This window comes from Argiope bruennichi, chromosome 10 (genome assembly GCF_947563725.1).
Source record: "Argiope bruennichi chromosome 10, qqArgBrue1.1, whole genome shotgun sequence".
NCBI lineage: Eukaryota > Metazoa > Arthropoda > Arachnida > Araneae > Araneidae > Argiope > Argiope bruennichi.
The window spans coordinates 121,335,859-121,363,693 of NC_079160.1; the positions used below are offsets into that span (position 1 = coordinate 121,335,859).

Sequence of the window (27,835 nt, forward strand, 5' to 3'; positions counted from 1 at the left end):
TTAGCCATTATGATCTGATTATAGTGAGAAATTTATAAAATCAACGACATCATAAAATAAGGAGATTCTTGTAAAAAAATAATCGAATTAATATTAAAATATAAAGACAAAACTATTTATTTTGGTTTGTGATAGCTAACTGATTTCCAGCAGATCAATGTTTTGCTCGTCATTCTCAAGAAAACCATCATATCGGTACTTGAAGTTTCCCCATGATTTCAAGGCTACTTCAATAGCATTTTGCTTGTCTTTATGATCAGAATTGATTTTAGCTGTTCTTAAAAATCTTTCAAAGAAATTATAATTCTTTACCTTTTTGTTGTTAGTATAACAAAGATGATCTGAAAATACAAAGAAAGTTCTGTATAATTCCAACATAAAAACCTATCCTCAAAAAAATTATTAACTACCTCAGTGACTTAAATCGGCTTGAAACTGCCAGCAATACTGAACGCATGGCCAACCAACAGATGTTTGCTTAACTTTATAGCAAAGGAAACGCTAACTAAACGAAAGTAAGCATTACAAAATACATTTTACGAATAATAATTTTTTTATAATTCAAAATCAATGCTTGAAAACCTATTTTCATCCGTTGAATTAGTTTATTTTACTTGTGTGTTACGCCTCATGGTATTAAAAAAAACTTCGGCATGGATGCGTCATTACTTAAAAGTAATAAAAATAAGCAATGAAGAAAGATATCATTTGGATTGTTTCTGCGAATGCAGAATCTCTAATTGATTTTTTTTTTAATTTTCTGATTCGAGAATTATCAAAGAATGAAAATCATTCTGTAAAATCTTGACCAGATATCGAGGATGACATTTTAATTCCCCAAAATCCTCTTCTCATCAATGTTGAAATGTCCGATACAAGATAAGAAATATAAAGAGCATTTGGCATACACGTACATACTTTTTTTTTATTTTCTAGTATATAAAGAATAGAAAAAATATTGTAATAAAAAATACGAACTCGAAATTTTGAACAATTTCCAAATTTTAAACTTCTCTGAGTGCGAAAAATACACTTTTGGCATTATGTCTGTATGTCTGTTTGTGAACACGTTAACTCAAAAAACACTTTAAGCTAAACAGCTGAAAATTGGTCTGTAATTTTTACACTAAATTTGTAAATATTGTAGGGAAGAGGCAAAGAATAGCAAGTCACAAAGTAACGATATATCAAGTTTATTAGCTTTAAGCAATCCGTAATATGCAGGCGAAGAATTGATTCCACTGCTTGTGGAACTCAGAATTTATACCTTTACGGAAAATCTAGAATTATAAAGAAGTTTATACAAAGTTCTAGAAGCTTCTAAAACGTTAACAAATGAATATTAAGAAATTTAAATTAAAGTTCAATCTTTAAAGTAACGGCGCTTGGTTGGGATTCAAACTTCCGACCTTGTGCTTTGCAAGCTCGTACTTTTCCTCTCAGCCACGGTTGCTATGTACAGATCTTCCTTTTGCGACAATATCAAATTTCGAACAAATTCCCTTTACAGGAAATCTGTCTGTTTGGGTGTTCGAGTACAAGTAAACTCGATAACTCCAAGACTCAAAAAAAATCTATGCAAATAAAATTTCATGCACATTTAAGGATCTAAAATACAGATACTTGTTAATTAAATACTTGTCAACGTCAAATAGAGCTTTCTTTCGCGTGCATGCAAATGCAATAACTCATAAAAGCATAGATTTTAAATCAATGCAATTAAGTTATTAAGTAAATAATGTGATTAAAACTTTAGTTTCGTGCCAAATTTTGATTATCAATTGGCTTTCAAAACGACGTTCAAACTAAATATTATCGCGATAGATTCAATAAATATACTGCGTTCAAGCCAAAAATCTATATTTCATCGTTATTGTTCAGCAGTACCTTGTAAGGTATTTCCGATCTGACCCTAAGCTCACAATTTTATGCAAAGAAAGAACGACAAGATCTTTATTGGAAATTATACCAGAAAGTTTCAGGGAAACCGCTTCAGCTAGTTTTAATTTGATACATTGATGATACGTTCGATTAGATCTTTTTCTGCAATCTATCACTTCTGAAAACAGCCTTCCTACCTTCAGGCAATTGAAATCTACAAGTAAAAAAAAAAATTGCTGATTTAAAGTTGGTATCACTGTAATGCATTTAAAATCTTCGTACACGACTAAAATAATAAAATTGAAAAGATAAATTGATGATTTATTTATAGTTCATCTTTCTTTATTCATTTAATAACGTGATAAAGTATTGAGTTTTTAAATAATGAGTGTTCCAAATTATTTTAATTTAACTTCCTTTTATTCTATAGAAATACGCTAAAGCGTTTTCTAAATTTGAAATTATATAATTAACTAATTAATTAAAGTAATTAGTGTACAGTGACGAAAGAAAAGCCATACTTACACTAATGATTATGAAAGATGCCAAAAATAGCGCATCCGTCGTCAATTAAGAATACTAGAATATCATAAAGGTCGCTAATACCTTTCAGTGTTTGCATGAATAGCACTCATTAGAATCATGTATTCGTGTCTATTTATACGTAATTACTTTCTTCAGTGTCATCGTGAAGCAAAAAAATATTAGGATGCTTAGTGTAGTTATCTAAATGGCAAAATGGTTTTGGATTGTATCGTAAACAAAGACATTTATGATAAAGATGATTAAGATTATGATTTTTTAAGAAAAGTTTTTCATAATAACTCTTTAACATTATGTATATTTATGCGAAAGTAGCCAATTTTTTTTAATTTCTCAGCGCCATTTGTTGGAACCAAAATTTTCGAAGGTGCTCTGTTTAAAATTTCAATTTTACATTTCACAAAATTTCCAATATTTTTTATATAGATTAAGTGAAAATAAACGAAACACATGTTTGATCGCACATAAATGCATGTAATAAATAAATTAATCAATGGATGAATGATCCAGCCGATCATCACACGTCTTCTAAAATCAAGGAATTAATCTTCACATAGATGGCGATATTTCTTTTTACATGTTGATTTTCATACGCTACTTTAGTTCCATGTCAGCAAATCTCAAAAAACACAATTTCGATACCCAAAAATAGATATGTTTTAATCATAACTTAATTCGATGTTTCTAAATGTTGTTCAATTGAAAACAATATACAAACATTATTAAATTGAGCAATTTCCCAAACTAAATCTGACTCCAATATATCTCTGGAAGTAAAGACTTTGAAACTTAAAGTCTTAATAAGTAAAGATTTGTACTTTGAGAACATTAGAAATTCAAATGTTGAATAAATACCGTTATCGAATACAAACTGGTTCATTTATGTACGAGCACAGTTGAAGCGACATCTAGTGGAGCTGCATCAAACTATTTAATCTTTAATTCCTACCAGCTACCTTTAGTACCACAACCTGTAAAACTGAATTAAAAAAATTTTAAAAAAATTTTGGAAATTATTTGTTAGCTTATGGGGCCTTGATAAAATAGAGGCACTCCAAGGTCATTATATTTTTTTTAAATTGTGTTTCAGAGTGTTTTATTTGACATTAAATTAAAAATGTATAAGATATTAAAGTCATAAGCGAAAAACTTTTCCTTTCTCTGTGGAAACCAAATATACATAATTATATTCAAAATAGATTTCTAAAAGCACAGAAAAATTTCTAAGGTGCAGGATATGCTTTTACAATCATTCTGAAAATATAGTAAAAAAATAATGCAAAGTTAACAACGTTATTGGACTGAAGATGTTTGATAAAACGATGATGTAAATATTTCCCATGAAATTATGCGCTACAAAGTAACACTAAGGCAAAATAAAGATACTAAATAAAAGCAGCAGGAGTGGTCTCCTCAAAACTTTCTCGCATACTCTCTAATAAATTTGTCATGCCAAAGAACTCCTTATATGGCATCGACGTGCAATAGTTAAACAATATTAACTTTTGGCCTGAATTTAGCATTTTTACTGCATCTTTCGTGTCATCCGTGGCGAGTTATTTGGCGAATAATCACTAGAATGCGTTAATAGTATCCAAAAAAAAAACTAACTTGTGATTTAGATAAATTTTTCTCAATTGATTGAAACAGAAATTTGACAAAAACAAAATTGCACTTTTTGTCACAAAATCCCATACGAAATTTGATATGTTTAAGTTATCGGTTTTTTTTTAATGATAGCGTTTGTATGTTTTGGAAAGTACAGACCGACAGACAGTCAACTATTTGTTGAATTTGGCTCAAAATTTGATACATTTTTACATAATAGATGTTAAATCTGTGTATAGAATTTTATCTCTCTAGCATTCTTCCTTTTATAAGTTTCATATTAACTTATATTTGAACAGCCAGATAGATAAATTTCCTCTGCAAAGAATTTGTTCAAAATTTGACAGAAATCTGCAAATTTGGTGTAAAAACCGTATACTCAATTTCAATCGTTTAGCTCAAAGCGTTTTTGAGTTATCTTTGTCAGAGACAGACATTTTTCAAATATGTGTTTTTTGAACTCACGGAAATCTAAAACTTAGAAATTCGTCCAAATCTCGAGTTCGAATTTTTTGACGATTACTGTACTTTCTCTAAACTACGTATACAAGAAAGTAAAAAATGTGCATCTCTCTTCTGGAACATCATAGCATGATAATGTTTGAACTCACTGCATCCGTCTTATCTGCGTCTCGCTTTGCTTGTATCAGTCATTCATTCTTCGTACAAATATTTTTATTTCACGCAGTTAACAGAACGAATAATGTAATATTATTAAGATAAAACAATCAATACTTTTAAATTTATCTAAGTAATAGTATATAAAGTGCCAAGAAATTTAATATTCATTTTTGCTTTATTTTTACTTCATTTTTACGAGAACTAATAAAATATCTGAATTGATTTTTCGCAAATTTTCTTTTTTTTTTCACTCATATAAAAATATTGTTACAAAATAAATTTACAATTATATAAAGTCAAAAAATTAGTTATAAAATAATGCCAAGAAATAATTAAAATGAATGAACAATATACGGATAAATAAAATTAAATTTACTGGAATGCTAATTTATTAATTTTAAGTGGTATGAAAATGATTTTTGTACTGTAATATTCCCTGAAGTTTTTCAATTAAAATGTTAATACTTCCCTTCATTTTTAATTAATTAAATTATATTTTTGAAAAACTCTTTGTTTTAATTAGCCCATACAACCCAAAAAATGATCACTTACCTCGTTTTCTGATACTACGTCTAACCTTGTGCCCTGTAAAATGTTTTGCATGATTTTTTTTCATCAGATATGGTGAACAGATAACACCCAACAATTCATGGATAATATTCATGTAATAAATATTACCAAAATAAAAACGCTCTGCAAATTATTAAAAAAAATATGACAATTAAATGAAAAATATATTAAGTAGCGATCTAACTATAAAATTGGTATAAAATAAAAGGTGTATCCCTGGACACCAGAAACGGGGGCGGGGGGGTTCCCATCAAACCAGAATCACATTCACAAACTGACTACTCCGAACCGCCCTGAGGCACACGAATAAATCTGAATGACTGAACAGCCGAGACAGCATTGGCGGGAACTGAGGTTGAGTCCTAAAGGCCATCACCTGCCACAACACAACCCTTCCCGTGGACAGCCCATCCCGTCATCGATACAAGGTAGCCGGCCCCACACCATTTCTGTAACCACCCGAGTGGCGAGAACCAACCACCATGTTGAAAGCTTCTCATCCTCGTATCTGAGGTGACCTCCGGTGGGAGACCATAACTAGAATAGAAAATGACAAAACGCATTGGCTAACAAAACGCAAACTGCTAATAGTTTATTACATTACCCATGACGTCTTACCTACCCGTAAGGGTACAAGACAAAATAAGTTGACATAGATGCTAGTAGTCAACGAAATGTAACCAATCTTATTCTCTGTAGTCTCGAGGACGGGAAAAAAGCATTTAGATAGGAAAAATAATGGCTAATTATTGTTAAATATCTTAGAAATACATGTTGTTACTATAAAAACAGATTTCAGAATGGTTATGGATGCTTCGTATGTTTAATCATTTGAAAGATCACGAAAGAGAATAACGCTATTATCATTTTTTAAAAATCTTTTAATAAAAAGTATTCGCTTAAAATAAATATAATAAATAATTTTTATTTAACAGAAAAGGATATTCAAATATTTATATCCGATTTTTATTCTCGATTGAGAAACGATAGTTACCAAACAGTTTTGAGCTGCCTTATTTAGCTGGGTCCCCGCTCCTTATTCGTGACGAATATCCAAAGGATGGCTCTAAGTATTCAATGGGTAACGATGTAAAATGTAAGTAGTTGATACATTTAATGCTATACAACAATGAGCAAATGATGCGAATATTTAAATTAATATGCAGATCATACAATTGAATATATCTTAGGGAATACTAATTGAGATGACTGAATCGGTAATTGTGTGCCCAAATGGATTGAAACATAGTTTACAATTATTCAGATTCTGATTTAGCAGTCATTTTATATCGCTGGAGAATATTAGTTGAGTTTGCAACAATATTAGGCTGAATTACAATTAGAAGCCAATCTGCATATAATGTTGTCCGTAGAGATATTGGGCAAATCGTTCGTGCAAAGCACTGGCCGAATGCATGTGTTAACCTAGTGCAATTTGGAATGATATTGGTGGCCTCTGCAATTCTAGAAATTTGCCACAGTTACCATCTATATATATTGAATGTTTTTGTTCGTTGAAAATAGGTTTTCAATAATCTTGCATCTATTTTAAATTTACTCATTAAGCTATTTTTGAAGGTGAATTGTTTCAGTAAATATTTTTATCATCAAAGGAAATTTTTGCAATTTTTTAAAAAATAAAAATTAAATTTTTTTATATATATAAAGAATGCAAAGAGGAAGCACTGTATTTTTGAATTTTCTCTACCTGTCTGTGTCTGAAAACGAGTGGCAACGCATCCGATGTAACCGTAGAAATGATATCTTACATTGCGCAGTGATACCGTCAGGCTTAACTGAAACTTTGTCTTTTCTAATAAAGCTTGAATAATTTAATTATTGGTAAATAAAAATTAATTTAAATTTACGATGAAATCTTAAAATAAATACTTCCGATTTCTTTCTAAACATTCTTTATTCACGCTTTTAAATATTTACAGAAATGCTTTTGAGTAATTAAAAAAAAAACTCAAACTGTAAGAATAAAATAAGTACACTTGTAGAGAGAGAGATACTAATTTTTACAAAAAATGTTTAATGATACAATTGTTTGAATTTATTCATCGTTATAAATAATTATTTTCCAGGGCTTTTTTTTATTTATACTAAGCTTTTTTTTAATATTTATATTCAATTTTTATTTCTTATTATTATACTTTTATCTTTATATGCTATCGAGCTCATAAAAATATATCTTCTCCCCGCAAACATTTGAAAATCAACTATTACATCTTTGGAAAGGTAGAAAGTGCTGTATTCCCCTACAGGACCCGCTTCTCTTCAAAAAAAAAAATGTGTGCCAGAACGATTATATTTTGTTGTTGTTGCTTATAGTACTTAACAAGACGCTGACAGATCTGACAGCGATTTAAGCCGAGTGAGCGTCTTTTGTTTTTTCAGTAGCGCTAACTAGGTCCAAGAGTACGGCTTAGCTACTTCATGTGTCCCATTCGCTTGCCCAATCCCTTTTTACAAGAAGGTACATTCACACACCTCACAGATAGAGCACAGAAGAAGAACAACCATGCCTGATACCGGGACACGAACCCTGGACACCCAGATTACGGGGAAGACGCTCTACCTGTATGCCAAATCCTATGCGAAATCGGTGTCTGCCCCTATGCGAAAAAAACATACCTAAAGAAAATGACTACTGAAACCGAATGCACTTGAAATTTAATTCCTCATATCTCATTTATTTATTCAATTATTCCATATTCTAAGAATGTATTGTATACTACTTCACCTTGTTGCGCTAATCAAGAATCAAAAGAAGAGTTGAGTTGTTTCTGGGCGGAAAGCAGTTCTTGTATCGAGATATTATGTACGTGAATGATTCATTTTCAATAATGATCCGATATTTTGATGAAAGTAAATCGTATGGATATGAAATATATGAAGATTAGCCCTTGGAAGCGTAGATATTCTGTCACTAATCAATCCCAGGAAACCAGACATTTTAGATATAATTTATTTATTTATTTGGTATGAAACTATAATTTTGACCTGTGCACTATTCAGAATAGAGCTATGCATATCAGCCAAACGTTCCCTAACTAATACTCGAACAGAGCATTTGATGAATATTTTACATTTCCCCAGTCTTTATTGATTTTGGATTCTCTTTCACAAAAGAAAAGGGCATTTAAAGGAAGTATAAATAGATATTTTACAAGCATTTATTAATTGAAGATTCACTCTTATCTCGAATAGATTTTTTTCAAATATTTCTACAATTATAAAACCATAACTGCATGAAACTGGAAATGAAATGAAACTGGAAATGAAATGAAGCAGTCTTCTAATTTGATCAAATATAAAAAATTATTTTTCAAATGTTTGCAAAATTTTGAAACAAACATTCGTTTAGGGATTCTGAATAATTTTCTTTGAATGAAATTTTCGATAGCTCCTGAATTACAAAATAAATTATAACGGCATGAAAGTCGAAAGGAAATATAAAGTTATCTTGTAGACCGAAATACATTTCTTTGAGCTCAGTCTTTCAGAGGGGGGTGGGTAGCATCAACTACTCATACAACGTCCCGAAAAGTGTCTCCTTGAAAATGAAATGGCAGGGAGCCAAGTTCAATAACACAGCTTTTCCTATAACGACGGAGAATAGAAGCAATTACTGCTGCTTGGACATCATTAAATTGGAACTTTCAACTTTTATTCGAGAAAAGTCGAGAAAAGAATTTTTGAAAATCACTTTAATGATCCCAGTTTGAGTGATGCCTCAACCACTGAACGCGTGTCCCTTCTTCGAGGAACATGTTTAAAAGCTGATTTAAACAGCTGTTTCCGTTCGGATTTCAGATCTAAACTAACTGAATCCTTATTGATTTTTTCACAATTTAAATGAAATTGCTAGGGAAAAAAAGACGTTACTTAACAGTTAGCGAGCTGATTTAATTATTTGCCGGATTTTCTTTAATGATGCATATGACAGTAGGATAAAGTGTACTAGTCATTTAAAATTTGGTAAAATACAAAAGGTATCAAATGATCTAGTTTCTTAATCCTATATATTATGCTAAAAAGAAAGAGTATTATATTAGTTCATTTCAAATATATTCTCGTTTAGATTAATGTTTCAATAATTTAATAAATTATTCATATTTAAAATGCCTCCTACTAACAGTAAAGAACATTAACAAAAAAAGAATGATCGGTATATAAATTTGAATAATTATATTCCATATAGTCTTAGAATACATTTTAAGTAAGCTTTTAATCTTCATTTATATATATTTTTATTTTTAAAATTGAATTTGACCCATTTAATAATAAAATAATTTATTTATAACATTGCCGACTGTGAATAAAAAACGTTTTAACGAAAAAAGTTTCAATTAAATTCTTGCATTTTTATTTGACTGGTTTTAATGAAAGGTTTGTTCCTGAAATTAAGTTTTTCAGTTACTTTTCTCTTATACTTCCTTTTTCAAAAAATTCCACTCGTTCATCTATTCATTTACAAAGCTGGAATATAAATAATGCCTTAGTAATTCATTCCGTGCATTCTTTTTTTCTTTAGGCTGTATATTATTGTTCATTACATGAAGATTTTATAAAAATAAGGCAGACTTTAAGGCAAGTTCGAAGACATTGAAGAGACATTTTACATTTTCAAATTCATTTTAATCCATCCAGGGAATGCAATTCATTTACAAGCAGGCGCGCACAGAACACGTCCACAACAGTGCGTAACAAAAGCAGAGGTAAGGAAGGGAGGAAGAGAAACAAATGTTCACTAGTCTTATATAACATGGGACAGATTGGCGATTAAATATACGTGTTGACCTTTGAAAAAGCAACGGCAGGATCATTTTCACTTGATAGGCAGAACTGATTGCGCAGTAATTTTTACAAAACTTCATGCGTGGAATGGGATCAGGAAACAAGATAACACTTTAGAATGACCCTAACATGGGCCGAATTAGGCAAAAATTTAGGAAATTAATTTAGATTAAATTATATATATATATATATATATATATATATATATATTATATATATATATATATATATATATATATATATAGCTATGAAATAACAACAGAAATGAAAATTCTACTTCGGAATTAATATCGAAAAAATACTTTTTTTTTATTCTAATTTTAACATTAGCAAAATTAAGGCGATTGAATATTCTGATGAAGGAATTTGGATTTCATCCTAACATTAAAGATTAAGTGTTAGAAACTGTATATTGTATTTAAAGATTTGTTAAAAAAAGAAAGCATTTACAGAAGTGACATGTCATAGATAATATGAAAAAGTAGTTTTTTAAGTTTTAAAAGGATGCAAAAACTATTTTTGTGAGATAATAGTTTTGTAAAAATGGTCATCGATTGCCATAGGTAAGTCACAATTAAGCCTATTACTTAGAAGCTTTTTTCTTAATTTCTCTTCATTTTTCGCCACTGAGTGAATAGAGTTTCTAGTGTCCTCTCCAGAGCATTTCTAATGATTTTTGGCTGCTTCATTAATTAGTAGAACATTGAATTAAGTGGAAAAATAAAATCTCTACTTAACAAGTCTAAAATGTTCTTATGTTAAAATGATTTGCTTAAATATCACTCTTTTGCTATTCGACTATACATAATAACAGCAATTTTTTGTTCCACACATCGATATAGATATGAATATAGATTGATGGATAGAGATATTAGGATATTTTTAATCTGATTCTAAACAAAGTAAGCTTGAGGGTAAATCAAAATTTATAACAATGCGGCCTCTACAGATTTTATCGTTTGATACAGAAGGTTCACTCGCCTTTAGCATTGACAAGTTCAAATTTGTAAATTTAATGTAAGCGTACAAAGAGTTACAAATATTCCTTATTCTATCGCGTGAAATATAGTCACTTTAGTGTTAATGTTGTAGCATATTACTCTAATAAAAGTAGTTTCTCAAAAAACGAAATAAAGTTCTATTTGCTTTAGTTTATTAATTGCTCATTTTTATCCTATCTTGTGACTTTTGAAAGACAATTTCAGATTTTATAATCGTTTGAATGATTAAAAGTATTTTGGAAGGTTATTTTTTAATTTTCTAGAGGTTCGAATTATTTCAAATATTAATTAATTTTCTTCTCCAAAATCAGCGAATTTTTGCCTTTTTGTTTGAGTAGAACTCCATTAGAAATGGGTTTATCGTGAAAAAGGGGTTAAATAATTTTCACTGGCCATATTATTTTTTATATTATATCCCGGGAAATGTAAAACTCAAAAGTGGAACGAAAAATTATTTTTTAATTAAATTTTGACATTATAATTTTATTTCGTAAATCATTTATTGCTTCAAAGAACATAAAACATTATATGTAATCTTTCCAGCTGCCTATGTTTAATGATGGTGATGAAATTAACTATTGAGCCAAGATCATAATAAATATCTTGGGTTTGGGTTCGTGTGTGAGTGTGTATATGTATTTATTCATTGATTCCCATATACGTGAATAGATACACCGTGTACTTTTGAGAATTTTGGCTTTGGAGAGATTTCCAACTTTCGATTGAAGATTGAAAGTCAAACTTCATTCAGTTAGCAACTTAGTTTGGAGTTATAATATTCACATGGACAAATAGAACATTTTCATTCTATAGATTTAATTCAAATAAAGCCGAAAATGTGTTTAAAGGGTTCAAAAATCTATTCAAAAATGTAATTGTCTGTAACGAGCAGTCACATTAAAGAATGAACTTTAGATTTTATTTAAACAGTTATGGATTTATTCTATATTTTTTATATATTTTCTCCTGATTTTTCTTTTGTATTAATCTATTCTATATTCTTATTTCCATCGTATAAAAGCTTAAACTAATGTTCATATTTTTGGAAAACTTGCCAATGCTCTGACTTCTTGAAATAGGACGAGAATCTATTCAAAACTTACCTGATTTTTTTTTCTCGTTCGCTATTATTGCTACCCACTCCATTCCATAAACTAGTTTTATGTCACTAATATTTATATCCAATAAGTCAATTTATCTTTGATACAACGTTATTTCGGATATTCTTAAAAGTGTTTATAAAACTAAATTATTTTAGAATATTTTTTAAAATAAAACAATGAACTAATTTTAAAAGCAATAGGAAACTTGGTATAATGAACGAGAATGTGTTGTTTATAAAGCATCGAAGGTCAGTTCAAGTTTCTAACTGTAAAAATAAGATTTGAATTTCAAAATCTGCAAATTAATTATGCTACTATTAAATCTATTTTTCTAAAATAGATTTATTTAAATCAAAATATTATTTATGGTGTACTAATTAATGTAAATAAAATCATATTTTAAATTAAAATCAATTGAATGATATGGCACTATTGGGTTTTTTCAAACCTACCATATGCATTACTTTAAAAATCCCAGAAAAACTTGTTTAAGGTGATTTGAATTTAAAACATGGATGAAATTAGCAAAAAAAATTATTCAAAATTAAGACAACTGATTTTGATTCTATGTACATTGCTTTAGTTATATTATCCAGTACTTTTATATTCACTTTATAAAGCAATGATTTGTTGTTGTTTCTTATGACACTTGCCACGGACAAGCCCGCTGTTCGAAGACAGCCGATTTAAGCCTAAGGGGGAGCGCCTCTTGTTTTCATAGTAGAGCCATCTTGGACAAAGAGTACGACTTGATTATTCACGCATCACTCATTCGCTTGCACAACCTCTTTTTACAGGAGGGCACATTTACACATCTCACAGATAGAACAGGAAGAACAACCATGCCCAAACCGGGACTCTAACCCGAATCCAGATCGCGGGGAAGACGCGTTACCCCTATGCCAGGACGCCGGCTGCAAGTGATTTTAATATATTTATCAAATGCGTGCATCCTTTAGCTAGGGGCAGTAACAATAATACCATACTGTGACTGCACTATGAAGAGTAAGCCTTCGCTTAGAAATGATATACTGGACATGCGCCTATATCCTCGAAGTTTAGTCTTAGTTACTAATTAACTGATAATATAAATATTTATCTCTTGTAAATTTTTTATACATGATGCATGATAACGAATATACATGATACATGATGCCGATATAGTAAATATAATTACGTTTAGAGAATTGAAGGTTTTATTGTAAAAAGGAGGTAGCTCCAATTATTCAAGTTTGAAGAAAGCCGTAGAAAATGTTTAAAAACTCCAAATGCTAAACTGTGTGAAAATTTTCCTTTTAATCAATCTTCTTAATTGCTCCTACATATTATGATAGTATTTTGACTCAAAAATATATTTTCCAGATGAAGTGGCACATGTTGGAATGTTGGGGCGACCTCTTTCTTGCAACCCAATAGACAGTCTGTCTACCTGTATGAAAAATAGTTCACAACGAAAATGCAATTTACTATAATATTACTTTATTTAAAGTAAACTAACAATATATATACACAACTTGGCTTTAAAACAAAAAATGTATTCCTATTAATCATCACTCTCTAGCTCTGTAACGTGGGCTCATCTGCTGCGTCGTCGGTTTGCAGGCATCGTAGAACTACATTTCAAATTGTGGGACGTATTTGCGAGCTGGTTCCATTCCATCTTCATATTTTGGGTTCTTGAGTGGAAGTGAGTGGGGATAAGATGGCTGAATCTTGTTTCACTTTAATGGGGTAATGTTTTGGACTTTGGATATTCTTACTGTCTTGTTATATAGTCCAACTCTCTTTACACAATATATTTCCTGCATTCATTTGGGATTTTCAATAAGTAAAAACTCTATATTTCGTTATAAAATACTTTTTTACCATTAGAAATGATAAAAGGAGTTTTCAGGAAGGAATCTTTTAATAAGTCAACGAAGTTGAAAATCATTCCTTAGGTAACTTTAGTAACATAAAACTTTTCACTTGTCTTCTTTATGATCCCAGTATACTCACACGATAGAAAAACTCTTCCTACTTTCCTTGTACGTTTTTCAGTGTTTCCGAAGGCACAGTCGGTGGGGGAAAATGGTGGTAGCACCAGCAGGTTCCTCTATATTGCAACAAACTAATGAGACAAACAGGTCCATCGATTGAGTAACGCGAGAACTAGCGATAGGAGCTACATCTTTCTGGCACCAAATGAACAAGTTTTTATATTACCACATGATAGTACATGTTACTCCAAATTCTCCATTGTTGGAGCTACATCCTTTTTGAAGCAAACTCTTCAGTTATCAGGTGTTTTATCTTTATATTAAGACTAGATGAAATCTTGTGATAACCCTTTCATTTCTTCATCTCCCGATTGCCATTAAATGGAATCTCAAATATCTTGTTAAGACAAATATTCTAAAAATGAAAAAGAAATTGAAATTCTTCCTTTTCAAATAATTGAATGGTCTAGTAGATTTCTGATTTCTTTTTTCTATCGCACTTCCGGTGCCCCAAGGTTATTTTGACCAACAAAATAAGCACCATTCTTCTGCAAAATGAGTCCTTAACTTATTTATTGCTGGACGTTTGGCTAAAGATTCCAACTACCACAATGCCGGCTATTTGTGTATGGTGATTCATAAAGTTATTATAATTTAGTTAGCAATTTAATGTCAATGCGCTAGCCAAAATTTAGTTTGAATCAAACCATAATTTCACGAAGGAATGAAATTCTTTGTGGAAGGCGAAAATCTGATAATATGTCCAAGGTGTCTTCATTAGGATTAGATAGAAAAAGCAGATGAAATTCCATCAGTAGAATCTTTTTTAAATTTTAATTTAGTAAATATTCCATGCAAATTCAATGGGGTTTTTTAACATATAAAATTCAGTGGAAAATTACTTTATATTAATAAATTGTATTTTTTTCTCTTAATTAAAAAAAAATAACGAAGAAATTAAATTTTGTAAACCAATTTCTCACGAAATTTCTCTCTGAAAGAAATTAACATGGCCTACTGAAAGTATACCAAATGTTGACTAAAAATGTTTTTTTTTCTTTCTACAAAGCCACAAATAATAATTTTGAAACTTTCCTAATTTTGTCATTAAGCAGTAAAGTTAGGTAAAGTGCACAGCAGCCCTTAAAAAGTTTCTATTATGCATCTAGGCAAAACAAATAAAGAATGAGAAGAAAATTATTGCATTTCGATGAAATACATTTAAAACTAAATTATTCATATATTTCTAATTAAAAAATAAGACTTTGAGTTTCAGTAATGTAAAGAGAGGACATAAAGTGTTAACTTGGAAATGTATATACTTTTCCCAATAGTAATATTGGCATATATATTGGCGGGTTGGTCGGTTGTATATGTTACGGCCAAAGCCCGAAATCGGCCAATTCGCGAACTGGCCAATGTTGCTGTAAACTTACCGGCCAATGTCCGATCTTTTCTTGATTTCGGGCTTTGGCCGGCCAATTCGCGAAGTAGCTTGGAACGATCGGCCAAAGTAGGAAGAAAGGAATCAAGAGCAGATTGTTTTACACACTGTTAAAAATGAAGTATTTAAAAATGAGTACTTCTGTGTACTGTTTTTTTTTAAGTACAATTGTTTCAGAAACGAGTTCAAATATAAGTGACATCTCTGAATTAAAAATAAGCTTGTAATATATAAAAATATGATCTCGTGTTATTCTGTTCTCATATTAAAGCCATAATAGAAATTATTCAGTGAATGTATATGCTGTAACAACGTGAAGATTAGATTTGCGCCCTTCAAAATGAACGAATTATATCTTGAACAAAGGCATTGCATATCGTGTATGAATACAAAGGCAAATTGAGTATTCAGTTTTCAATTACCTGTAAGGGTGATCCTTAGTTTTTTTCTGCTCCATGGGCCTAATGTTAAAGATCCCAGATCTCCCGAAATATCGCTTCAAAAAATATAAAATGTTTTGTAAAGACAAATAGCGAATATAAGGCCTAATTAAAATAAATATGAAGGAAATAAAGTATTGTTATTAATATCATTTAATTGTTGGCATTCGAACATTTTTTTTGTTGGCGTGTCGAATTTCACCTACAACATGACCTTATTTATATTTTATACATAAATTTCATTATATTTATCTACCACTAGCCGTCTTTGGAAACCAGGCGGTTCGCCAGTATTAATGATAGCTAAAATTTTCAGTTAATGTAATTTGTTCTCTTAGTAGCTTTTTCTGCAAAATATCTTTGAGTTTCATATTGTGGTAGTTATGACACTTCAACTTTTAAATAAATAAATAAACATCCCTATCTTCTGCGATGAATCTGACCGATTTATGAAGTTTTTATGCATCAGTTTTAGAACAATCAACATTTGCATAATCACAGGCCAATCACTGTCGAGAAATGCTGGCAGAAGATAAGCGTGTCTTCATTCAGACAGTCGGTGAAGTAGTCTAAAATCGCCAGTTTTTATAGAAGAGTGATATTGAAATTTCATAAATTAGTCAGTTTTAGTGATTGATTTAGTTGGTTAGAGTTCAACAATTTTTATTTAAAATATTGGTGTTTCAAGAATATTTTGCTAAATATGATTCAAAGGGCAGAGAACCTATGTAAAAATTTAAAATTCCTGATTCATTTATTGACTAAAGTTATATTAAATATAATTATTTAGTTCCTTTAGACCATTTTGCTAGCAAATGTATGCCCCAAATTAGCTGATGGTCACTGATTAGAATGATTATAAATATATTAAACTATGTTTGCCTTAAATTAAATTGTTTTATTGAATTAATAATATAGGTATTGTCAAAGCTCATAGAAAATTTTTCCTCCTTTTACTTTTTAGAAAAAATATTATTTCATTTTTTTTTTTTTTTTTTGCATTTTATGCAGACACCTGCCGAAAATTACAATTTTATTTATTAAATTTGCAATAATAGTTGATTTATTTTTTAATTCAAATATTTATCAATGTGATGGCAAGACGTTAATAAAAGCTTTTTTTTTAATTTGGCGTACTCGAGCAGATTAAATTTCATTTTTATTTTGAGCGAAATATATTATTGAAAAATATAGTTAAAATATTTCTTTAAAAATTCGTTAAAAATCTAAGCATAAGTTATAAATTAAAACATTGGTATCATTAAAAAGATAATTTTTTGAGCTTTAATTTGATGCAAAAATCGATCTTGTGCTGTATTATTTTCTGGTTATAGCGACAAAACGCCGAAATTACGTTTAATTTTTAATTAAAATTCTGATTAAAAATTTAAAAAAAAAATCGCTCCACGGTATACATTACCGACCTCCAAGGTATACATATGCCAAATTTGATAACTGTATGTCAAACAATTTGAACTGTAGAGCGCCAAAACACACACACACACATTGAGCTTTATTTATAAGTATAGATTATCGAATCAGACTTTGACCAAGGATTCCCGGCCACTTTGCGAAATGGCCAGCGAAAGTAGAAAATACAATATTAATTGCAAGTATTTCGGACTTGGGCCAAACCTCTTGGCCAGTTCGCGAATTGGCTGGCCAATTCGCTGGCCGTAACATATACAAGAAGAAGTACACATATATTGTGATTCTCTCGATACTGGTTAATTCACTGGTGTGTGCGTGCGTGGGAGGGGGGTTGTACACAAGTAGTACACATATATTGTACAATATTATATGATATTAAACAATATCCACAATATTACATAATATTGAATAATATAATATTGTACAATATTATGCATCATGCTGTTCTACCTGTGCTAAATCTCTGTTAATCAGATATTGATCCTAAAAATGCAATGATCATAGTCAAAATCCAGTTCATTGTTCCTTTTCCCTAAATTCTTATAAATATTTGAAAACAATGACATGAAAATACCTTTTATTAATTCATCATCAGAAGCCGGGGTCGCTTCTTTATTTAATAAATAAAACTGCATTCTAATCTGTTCGCCTGTCTTCATGTCTTCCTTTTCTTCTTTTGCAGAAAGCTAGAATGGCCCGCATCCGCATCGCCAAGGCGACAACCGGAGCGGCCTTCGTGAGCAAGAAGAAAGCAGTTGAAGCGAGGATAGCCGCCAGAGAAAGTGGTCAAGAGGTTGAGGACTTCCAGGAGGACATTTTCGAGCTGCAGCATCATCACCTACTCAGGTGTCTTGAGAAAACGACGGTAAGTCATTCCTATTTCTCCCGCAATGCCGCGTTCTCTCTGAAATCATGCCATTTAATCCCGTAAACAACATTTAAGATATTTCGTGATCCTCATTTTGCAAAGTATTCACGCTTCCCTGCATTATTCAGTATTCAGATACCTATGATTTTGTATATTGTATTTTTTTATTTTATATACTGTATTTTATATATTGCATTGTATAATATATAAAATCTTTTATTGCATTTTGTTTATGTATTGTCTTTTTGCATCTTATTGTTCAGTAATCTTAATTTAGTTTAATATTAATTATATTGTAGAATGTTTTATGATATTAACAGTTGCGTGTATCATGATTACATACAAAAATCACAATTTTCTACAATATCCAAGATGATATATTAGGATTAGAGTGTGGTATTCAAAGCCGATTAAAAACAACAGATATATAGTTTTAAATAGTTCTAATTAAAAGTTAAAGTACGTACGCAACATTTAGAAAAAGAACAAGAATTCAATAAACGAAAAAAAGAATAAAGAAGGCTGGTTGCCTTCTACACAAATTTTTAAAAATGCAGGCATGACATTACCAACATTGAACAAAGCCAACACCTTCCAATCTCCTCTTTTAGGTTGACGATCGGGCAAGGGGTTATAAGCGCCATGACGTCACTTTGCATATTGCCATAAAGGGGAACTTAAATCTTACCCCCATAGATATATTGCACAATAATTTGAAATATCTGTGTCATTGTCCAGTTTTCATTATTTTGCAGAGCATTTTATATCTAAAGTATTCCCTATTTTCCATTAAATTAAAAAAATTGTACAATATCCTTGATTTTGGACAATTTTCAGAAAATTGAAGATTTTTGTATAATGTTCGCTTTAGCAGTATCGTGAATATAGTATTCATGATAATATGCAATGTTTTGTAAATTTTAATCGATGCCATTCATGTTTGTGTAATAAACGTATGAAGCTATGCGCCATTTTAAATATTAAAGAAATGCGTCATCGTGGAAATGCTGCTCTTGTAAAAAGAAATACATTGTTGACTGAAATAATTGTTTCCTTTTTAAGAATTGTTTCTTCAATGAACTATTTCTAATTCTTTAGTTAAATCTTTAACTTTTTTTCTTTTGTTTTCTCACAAGCTGTTTTTTTCCATTTGAGTGATTTGTAAAATAAAACAAATTAAATAGGAAATGCCTATGAATACAGAATGAGTTGCGATCATTCTCGAGACTTCCTGATTTGCCAATTTTTAAACTTACTCTCCTGAGAATACGGTTTCTATTTGAGAAGAAAAAGATTTATGTTTTGGCAGATGGAAAAAGGTTGCATTTGGAATTTAAAAATTTGCATAAAATTGAAGGGGTAAGAAATTTTTTTCGCCTATTTAAAGATTGCGTGAAATAATTTTTTATTTAAACATGATTTAATTAACTACAATGTGTACAAGATATTTACTTAATAAGATCAAAAGTTGCTCATTGAACTGTCTTACGAAAGAAAGAACGATGGTTTTGTTGAGCTCAAAGAATTTTCACTGCTATAAGGTTTGAGTAGGTGTCTTAATATTATTAACCGCATCAGTCGAATTATCTTTCACATTAAAGTGACTGGAATTTTTGTTGTAAAACCTGAATGGAATGCAGGAAGCTGAAGAAATGGATAATACATGGATACAACAGGTACACATGTGTTAGCAGTAATGCACGCGTAGCTATTAAATTTTCTCTCACACTTTTTTTTTTGTGTGTGTGCTTTAAAGAAAAGTTGTTGCAGGCACTTTTGAAACAATTTATCTTCACAGCAGCAGTCTTTTGCTCTATCGACGAAATAAGATTTTTTTTTTCTTCCTAAAATCAATATTTTATATTCATGAAAGTAAATATTCAACATCTGATTGCAATCCAGACAGTAATTTTTGTATCGAAGGTACCCAAATACTATTTGTTAATTCGGATTTCCCCATATATAATATCGTTAATGTTTATATTAGCATCACAGGAGTTCGTTAGCATTATTTGAATTATTTTGAAGTAAATTTATTTTTTTTAGTTTAGGAATTAATTATATTTTAATTCATTAATGTTTTTTAATTATTGAATGAATAATGTTACAAAAAAATTTCAAAAAATCCGAGAAGTCAATGGGCCCGGTGTAATTGACGTAGGTTGATGGCATAATCCAACAAGCACAGTTACAAATTTAAATGTTTATTCAACACAAAGCACGACATGCAGGAGGAATTCGGAAGGACAGTACTGACAATAAATAGCAACGCCCAAGTAACAAATCAGAAGTAAACAATCGTAACATGACGGAAAGCAATCAGAGAGTACTCTGCAGGGAGAGAGACTTCACACGTTTATTCACTCCACTAAAAAGTCTGCTAATTTCCATACAACTCACTTTAACTCGACAGCAGATTCACAACTGACTCAATTATAGAACTGGCTACTCAGCATACGATTTGTCGACTATCAGAATACTTGACTCAGTATTGGATTAAAAAATTCAGCATACGACTGATTAATCACTCGACCTGTATTCAACTGATTGACTCCAGCTTCATCTCCCGGCTTTTTATAGCTTCCAAAGCAGGACACAAAAACTTCTAGAAGGAATCTCATAATTCGAATTCTAATGGTCAAATCGCCAATATTCCTGTTGATTTTGAAATTTCCCATTTTGTCGCCAAATTAAATTCGTCAAACTATCACTCAGTCACCAAGTTTGTTGTCATTGCTGGGGGTCATTGATCACACCCATTCAGCATTCAACAGAAATATCCGTAAATCTATCTTCCTTAAGAGGGAACCAACTGTGCCGAGAAACAAAATTACAAATAACATTCATTGCACATAGATCAGAATTTGGAAAATCATTTATACTTAAAAGAATATCTTACAGAATATAATGTAAATTTGAAATCCTCCTTTCGAAATTTTACACTTCATATACTTTCAAGGAGTGAAAATTATTCAATGAGAACTTGTAAAACGTTTATGAAACACTTGTATTCCTCTTTTGCACTGAAGAAGCCAAAAGGCGAACAATAAAGCCTTTATTTTTCTCAAAAAGTAAGAGAAAATCTGGACACTGCGTAAAATGTCGGATGCCAGGCACGTGTCTTCTTTGCCGTACCGTACAAAAATTATATATTTAGATTATATTTGTTTTGTTACGTGTGTCGCGTAGCTTGAAGTCAATTTATGTGGCGTTATATGACATAAATTTACTTCATTGCATTAAACTTTCCAGGTGTTGAAGACGATAAATATAATTGCTTCTTTTAGCTTCAAAACAATCTTTTACGGTTTATTTCATTGTTACTATGGCAGCAAATAATAAAAAGAATGCGTTTTATCCAATCAGTTAGGAAGGAAAATAAAACTAAATTACTATTTTTGTTCATTATGATTTACATTTCTGAAAGATTTACTAAGCGTTTCTTTAAGATATTTCTACAGTTCTAACAGAAACGCACCATTCAAGATTATATTATAATTTGTACATAAGACTACTGTAATCATTAAAAGTATAACGTAGAAGCAAAAATAATGATGCAATGATGCATTTCTATTGCAAAACTATAAAAATTACATACATTTAACAGTTTTATTTATCCAATTTCAATTTAACATCTTATATTCATGAAAAAGGACGAGTTTCATTAGCACCTAAACTTGTTGATGTTTTGAATTCAATGATAAATAGAATTTCATGTTTCCTTTATATTTCTTATAAACACATTGTTAAACGATCGTCCGTAATTCTAATTTATTTTGGTTAGTTCAAAGGAAAAATTAAAACATTTTAAAGTTTTTTTTTAATAATTTTATTATTTTTCTTAATTAAATATGTTATTACCATGCATTCATCTTTAATCGCTAATAAATGATAAATGAACATAAGTTATACTGTTTATTTTAAAATACTTTTATACTTTTTTTAAATTTAAATTAATTCTTAGTGTTGTATATTGCTGTACAGTAAATGTTACTTTCAAAAAAATTCATTTGAAATCATCAATCAACAACTTTTAGAATATTTCCATGTATTCAGCAATTTAAATAATACAATTTTCGTTATGCATTTTTTCCATGTTTTGATATTATTCATGACATTCCGTATGGATGTAATGCAAATATTATCATTTAATTTAAATTTTAAATAAAGATAAAAACTTATGGTACATCACTGTAATATTTTTAATAATATTTTTATCAAAATATTTTTTTATTTAAAAATGAATTTTAAAAAATAGCATGCAAATAATTTCTCAAATTTTAGGTATTTTTTTTAATATTTTATATATATAAGATATAAAAATTGTGCAATAATACTTAGATAATAATAATAAAAAATTAAATACATTTTGTGTGATATTAATACACATTGTTCTGCCAAATATCTATTAAAATGTCTTTCACAGAATGTCCCCTCCATGAAATTAAATGTTTTTTCATGATTTCTGCTTAAAAAAAGAGGATAATTTTTGTCCCTATGACAAGGAATTGTTTTTCTGATTTCAGTCAACTGCAAGGTACAATGTTCCACAGAGCATGGCAAAAGTTCACTTTGTTAAACAGATAGTCTCTTTGCCACATCGATATGAAACAATATTCCCATCACTATGAGTGATAAAGTTTTCGCAATGCTAAACGATTAAGTTTCAAACGCCAAATAATACCAAAATATTCTTTAGTATTCAATATCATCATACGTCATGGTCTTATCATCGTTTGACATCTTCTAAACCTAACAGAATTTGAAGGAATCACTGCTAGGTTTTTAACATAACCTTCTGAAACAATCCATTTGTGGAGGAGTTCTTAGATGAAAACTTATCCTCAAGCCTTCCACTCGAAAATTTTTAAAGTGGCTCATACTCCATTTATCCACTTTCAGATTTTTAATGGTATCCGATCTTTTAGTTTCCATCTAAGGCTCTTTAATAGAAAATTTATCCTTAGAACTTCCAACAATGCGCTTCCTTTGGACGTTTATTGAAGAATTGCTCAGGGTCTCCCGCTACATTTGTGGTTGAAATGTTCTTGGAGTCTGCCGTCTCCCACATCAGTTCCAGGCGATTAAGGATTTATTTGGCACTTAAGGAGGAAGCATTGTTTCGATGTGATTTATGGATGGCTATTGTTTTAAAATATGTTAAATGTTTTCGCTGTTTTATAAAATAAATTATAGTGATTAATTATATACATGTTATTTTATAAAATAAATAGAGTTAGAATATTAAAAAAATAAATATATTAAAATCCGATTTCAATGGACTTGCAAGATTTTAGTTTCGGTAACAGAGGATAACAGATTTAGAACTCGATTCGACAGAAAACTCCAGCATGCAGTTCACTGAAATTTACTTATGGGTTTCAAAGGTTCAAACGTTACTTAAAAGAGTGAGAAATAGTGTTACCACAATTCTACTAAAGAATTTTCTAATATTTTTTTAATCAGCTTGAAGGTTTTTTTTTTTTTTTTTTTTTTTTTTTTTTTTTTGGAGATTTGATACTGAGTATAAGAAAGTAAAATTATATTTTCTAATGATGTTTTCTGAGATATAAGAATTTGAAGCGCTATAATAGCACTTAAAGGTTTATAAAGGTGTTGAATGTAAATGACTTGGCTGTCAGTTCCATTTACGGAACCAATTTATTCCCTCGTGACAACATAAAATGCAGTATAAAAATTTAATATTCAAATAATTGAAGCCTCTTTTAATTGCTTCTTTTATAAGGTTCCACCACAGCACAATGTAATATAACTTGCACTTCAACTTTGATTAGCAAATGCATATTGATATATATATCACCTTATGAACTCATTGCAAAAGATATTAGAAAAATTAAAATTCCAAAATGTTTGTATTAAATTGCAAATTTTAAAATTTTATACACTTTAACAACATTAAATAGGCAGTTATATTATATCTGCCAATCCATTCCTTTTTAAGATAATGCAAAAGAATATGTTTAAAAATACTCTCCAGAATTCTTGTATAATGAAATAATTTCCTTTGAAAATAGTATTTATTACTGTAAAAAATAAATATAAAATATCAGAGACAAAGTACTATGAAATCCGTTTCTATAGCTAGTCGCACTGTAGGAACACTTGAATTAAAAATATATCTCGTATCCGAAATGGAAAAAAACAGCTTTCAAATATGAAAGTAGAATGTGTGAAACCTTAAAATTTGGGAGAATCTTTCATTTGCAGATTTAGAAATGGGGACAGCATTGATTGGCAAAAGAAGATCTTAGTTTTTTGTAGGAATACCAAAACAAAGTTGATTAATTGCCCATCCGTTAATAATATCTCATCTATTTCAAATACAATGCATGAAAAATGATATTTGTCCAAACTAAACCAATCTTGCAGGTACAATTTCGATAGAAACAAGATGATGTCCTAGAAAAGTTGTCAAGTATATGTGTTGCATATCTACCATTAATTTTTGGAAATTTTTGAGCTAAATGATGCTATAGATTTTAATTTGGTTGGGTTTTTAAACTTTCAAGATTAACCTTTCATAGAATTGAACTACATGAAATTAGCGATAGTTTAGCGACGTCCTTAGATCGCCATCGTTTAAAAATAAAACTCCAGTTAACAAAAACACGACATTGGGCCTTACATGATTTCTTCTTGGATTCTGAAATGGCCAAATGAAACATGTTTTTGTTCGTGTTCGAAAGATGTATATTTTATTGTATTAGATAGCATGGTGACCGGATGGCATCCGGATTGCGTTCTGATTCTATAATCATTAATTTGATGATTTAGGACAGTGTTTCCGCTACGGCCTTGGTTAGCAGATGTAAGATAAAACTCAGATAAAAACTAAAATTCTGTATGACCAAATCAGGCCTACCGTGGATTTTCTACATGGGCAGTCTTATCACAATATCTAACTACCGAACTACAATTTATAATTCATCTAATTACATGCGGTCGATACTGGTTCACAGAATATGAACACGATATACTTTACTAGGAATTTGCAGGATTGGGGCATAACTGAGAAAAGTTTGAGAAAATTCTCAAGAGAAATATAAATTCTTTCTTTCCACCAACGGAATAGGCGATCAAATAAATTAACGAGTGCATGAAAACATTATAAATGTTATCTGATCTCATATCGGCAGCATGTCGGTTAGACCCAACCTTTAATCAGGACGTGTGGTCATATAAGTAAAGATTATTTTAATGAAATTTTGTGAAATGTTTTGCCAGTAACGTTTATACATTATAACATTAACTCAAGTAAATATTAAAGAGAAATAATTTTATTTGTTTAAAAGAAGATATATAACTGTGCGAACCCCGAACTAGCAAGAGGCCATGCGTAAAACTTGATGGGGCAACCGAATAGCAACCCCACCTAGCATGAAGGAAAAAACCACACTTGCTGGCATTGGATCCTTGCAAACAATAAAGAACCCTTTAGAGAAAACGCATATTGGCACAGAAAAAGAATAGAAAAAAAAACATTACATATTAAGTTGCTAAACATTAAAAATGCATAAAATACATTAAATGAGTGTTCATTTTTTACATTAGGTGAGAGCTAAATATAAAAGATTTGATAAAATGTCCCTAATAGAAGATTTAATGACATTTCTTTTGCATTGACCGGAAATCTTTTTTCCCCTTTGCAGGATCGTGAGTTCGTGGAGCACGAGGTTCCCTACAATGGTCAACCGAATCGACCGGCCTCTACTCCCCCGCTCTCCCCCCTGCCGTCTTTCTCCTCAGCCGAAAATATAATCCTCCAGAGTTGTTGCGGAAGGAGGTGCAGCAAGAAATCCTATCAGGTGAGTACAGAGACCCACCCCCACCCCCATTCCTAAAATTTTAACTCTTCTGCTACTTTTTTGTTATTGATGTTGTTGTTGAGAGATCGCGCTATTTTTGTAAAAGAATAAGGAAGTAAATATTCAAGATATTCTCCTCAGGACTTACGACGCCTTAAGGATGTTTCAATACAGATATCTCAAATAAGTGTGCATGCTCTTTCCGGAATTCGTAGTTTGTATGCGATCAAAACTCACGTCTAAAACCATTTGCGATTTTTATGTTATTTTTATTCTTTGCTTTTTCCATTGTTATTTCTGTTATGTAAATATTATTTTTTATATATTTTTTTTATTTCATTTCTTTTGCGCTTTTACGTATTCCTTTTTTTATATATATATTTATTTATATGCCATTTAATTTTACTTTTATTTTTTTTAATAATTTTTTTTCACTGAGAAATTATTTACTTGTTTTTTAAATGGAACTTGGGGATACAATATAACAATAAGTAAATCTTGACAGAAAATTAATGAATGGGAATGGAAAATAAGCGCGGTCGAAATAAACAAAACAGAACCATGATGGGTATTAAGGAATGCGCAGAATTATGGATATATCTTACATTAAATGGTTATTTTTTCTTGCTAGGATTTTTCTGTTACTAGTTATGGCATTTTTCTAATGCATTCTTATTAAATATAGCAAGTTTTGCTATATTTAATTTCTCTTGGAATCTTGAAACATATTTATTAAAAGGCAAACGATAAATAAAGTTTAAGACATTTTCATTTCAAATGCTTATGGATACTATTTGTCGGTCAAAGGGGGAAAGTTATCTTTCAGTGTTTTTAAGTCCAAAAACGACAAAAGAACGATTTTAAAATTGCATAATTGTTTTAAATATTCTAAAATTTTAGTTTATCAGTAGATAAAAAAAAGATTTTTTATTTATTTCCGACATAACTGTTAACTGGCTTGCAAAAGTCTAGATAAACAAACAAAAATCCTTCTTAACTGAAGATATTTACTACTAGCAAATTGTTTATTCAATTTAGACATATTAAGATGCCCTGGTTCAATTTGGAAATGAATTTATTTTTAATCCGGAATGGACTAAGCTATGCTCCCTTGCATTTCGTTTTCTCTGCTGATTGCTCATCAACCCTTTCCTATCGAAGATCTTAAATGAAATTCTTCGATTTATCTCCGAGTCACATGCCTTTTACTCAGGGATATTCAGCAGTGAGTCCCCCCCCACACACACACACACATATTTAAAGGATGCCTTTCTGGAACGAACGTAATGGTTTTAAATATATTGATATAATATAGAGATAATAGACAGATATAAGATAAGAGGTAATAAGTTAAATGACAAATTTTTACCATTTCTCAATTCTGCAACTAATTCCACGAATTTTCTAAAAAAAATGAGATAATTATATTGATACCAATCAATCAGAAATTTACTATAAAAAGGAAATATTAAATTTTAATTACAAAAAAATCGTCACTGCATCGTGTAAAATGCTGCTTAGCAAGCAACATTACCAATATTCACTTCTCAACTTGTACAAAAAAAGCAAAAAAAAAAAAAATCTTAACCAATAACGAATATGATGAAATTACTTTTTTTCAAACCTGAAACAGATGTCTTGACATTTTTCTGCGAGATGTTGATAAAAAACCTGCAATACTTGTTACTGGTTCAAAAAATTTAAATGTTTTTTCACT

The 27,835-nt window shown here is 30.2% G+C and overlaps 1 protein-coding gene across 2 annotated transcripts in view; it reads left to right on the forward strand.

Annotated features, from left to right (window-relative positions):
* The window catches only part of LOC129988578 (potassium voltage-gated channel protein Shal-like), a 299,749-nt gene that overhangs the window by 249,864 nt on the left and 22,050 nt on the right, over positions 1 to 27,835 (forward strand). For both annotated transcript variants that reach the window (XM_056096828.1, XM_056096829.1), the window contains exons 3-4: positions 18,107 to 18,289; positions 25,963 to 26,118. In XM_056096828.1, the coding sequence (XP_055952803.1) occupies positions 18,107 to 18,289; positions 25,963 to 26,118 (339 nt within the window). The remainder of the gene's footprint in view (positions 1 to 18,106; positions 18,290 to 25,962; positions 26,119 to 27,835) is intronic.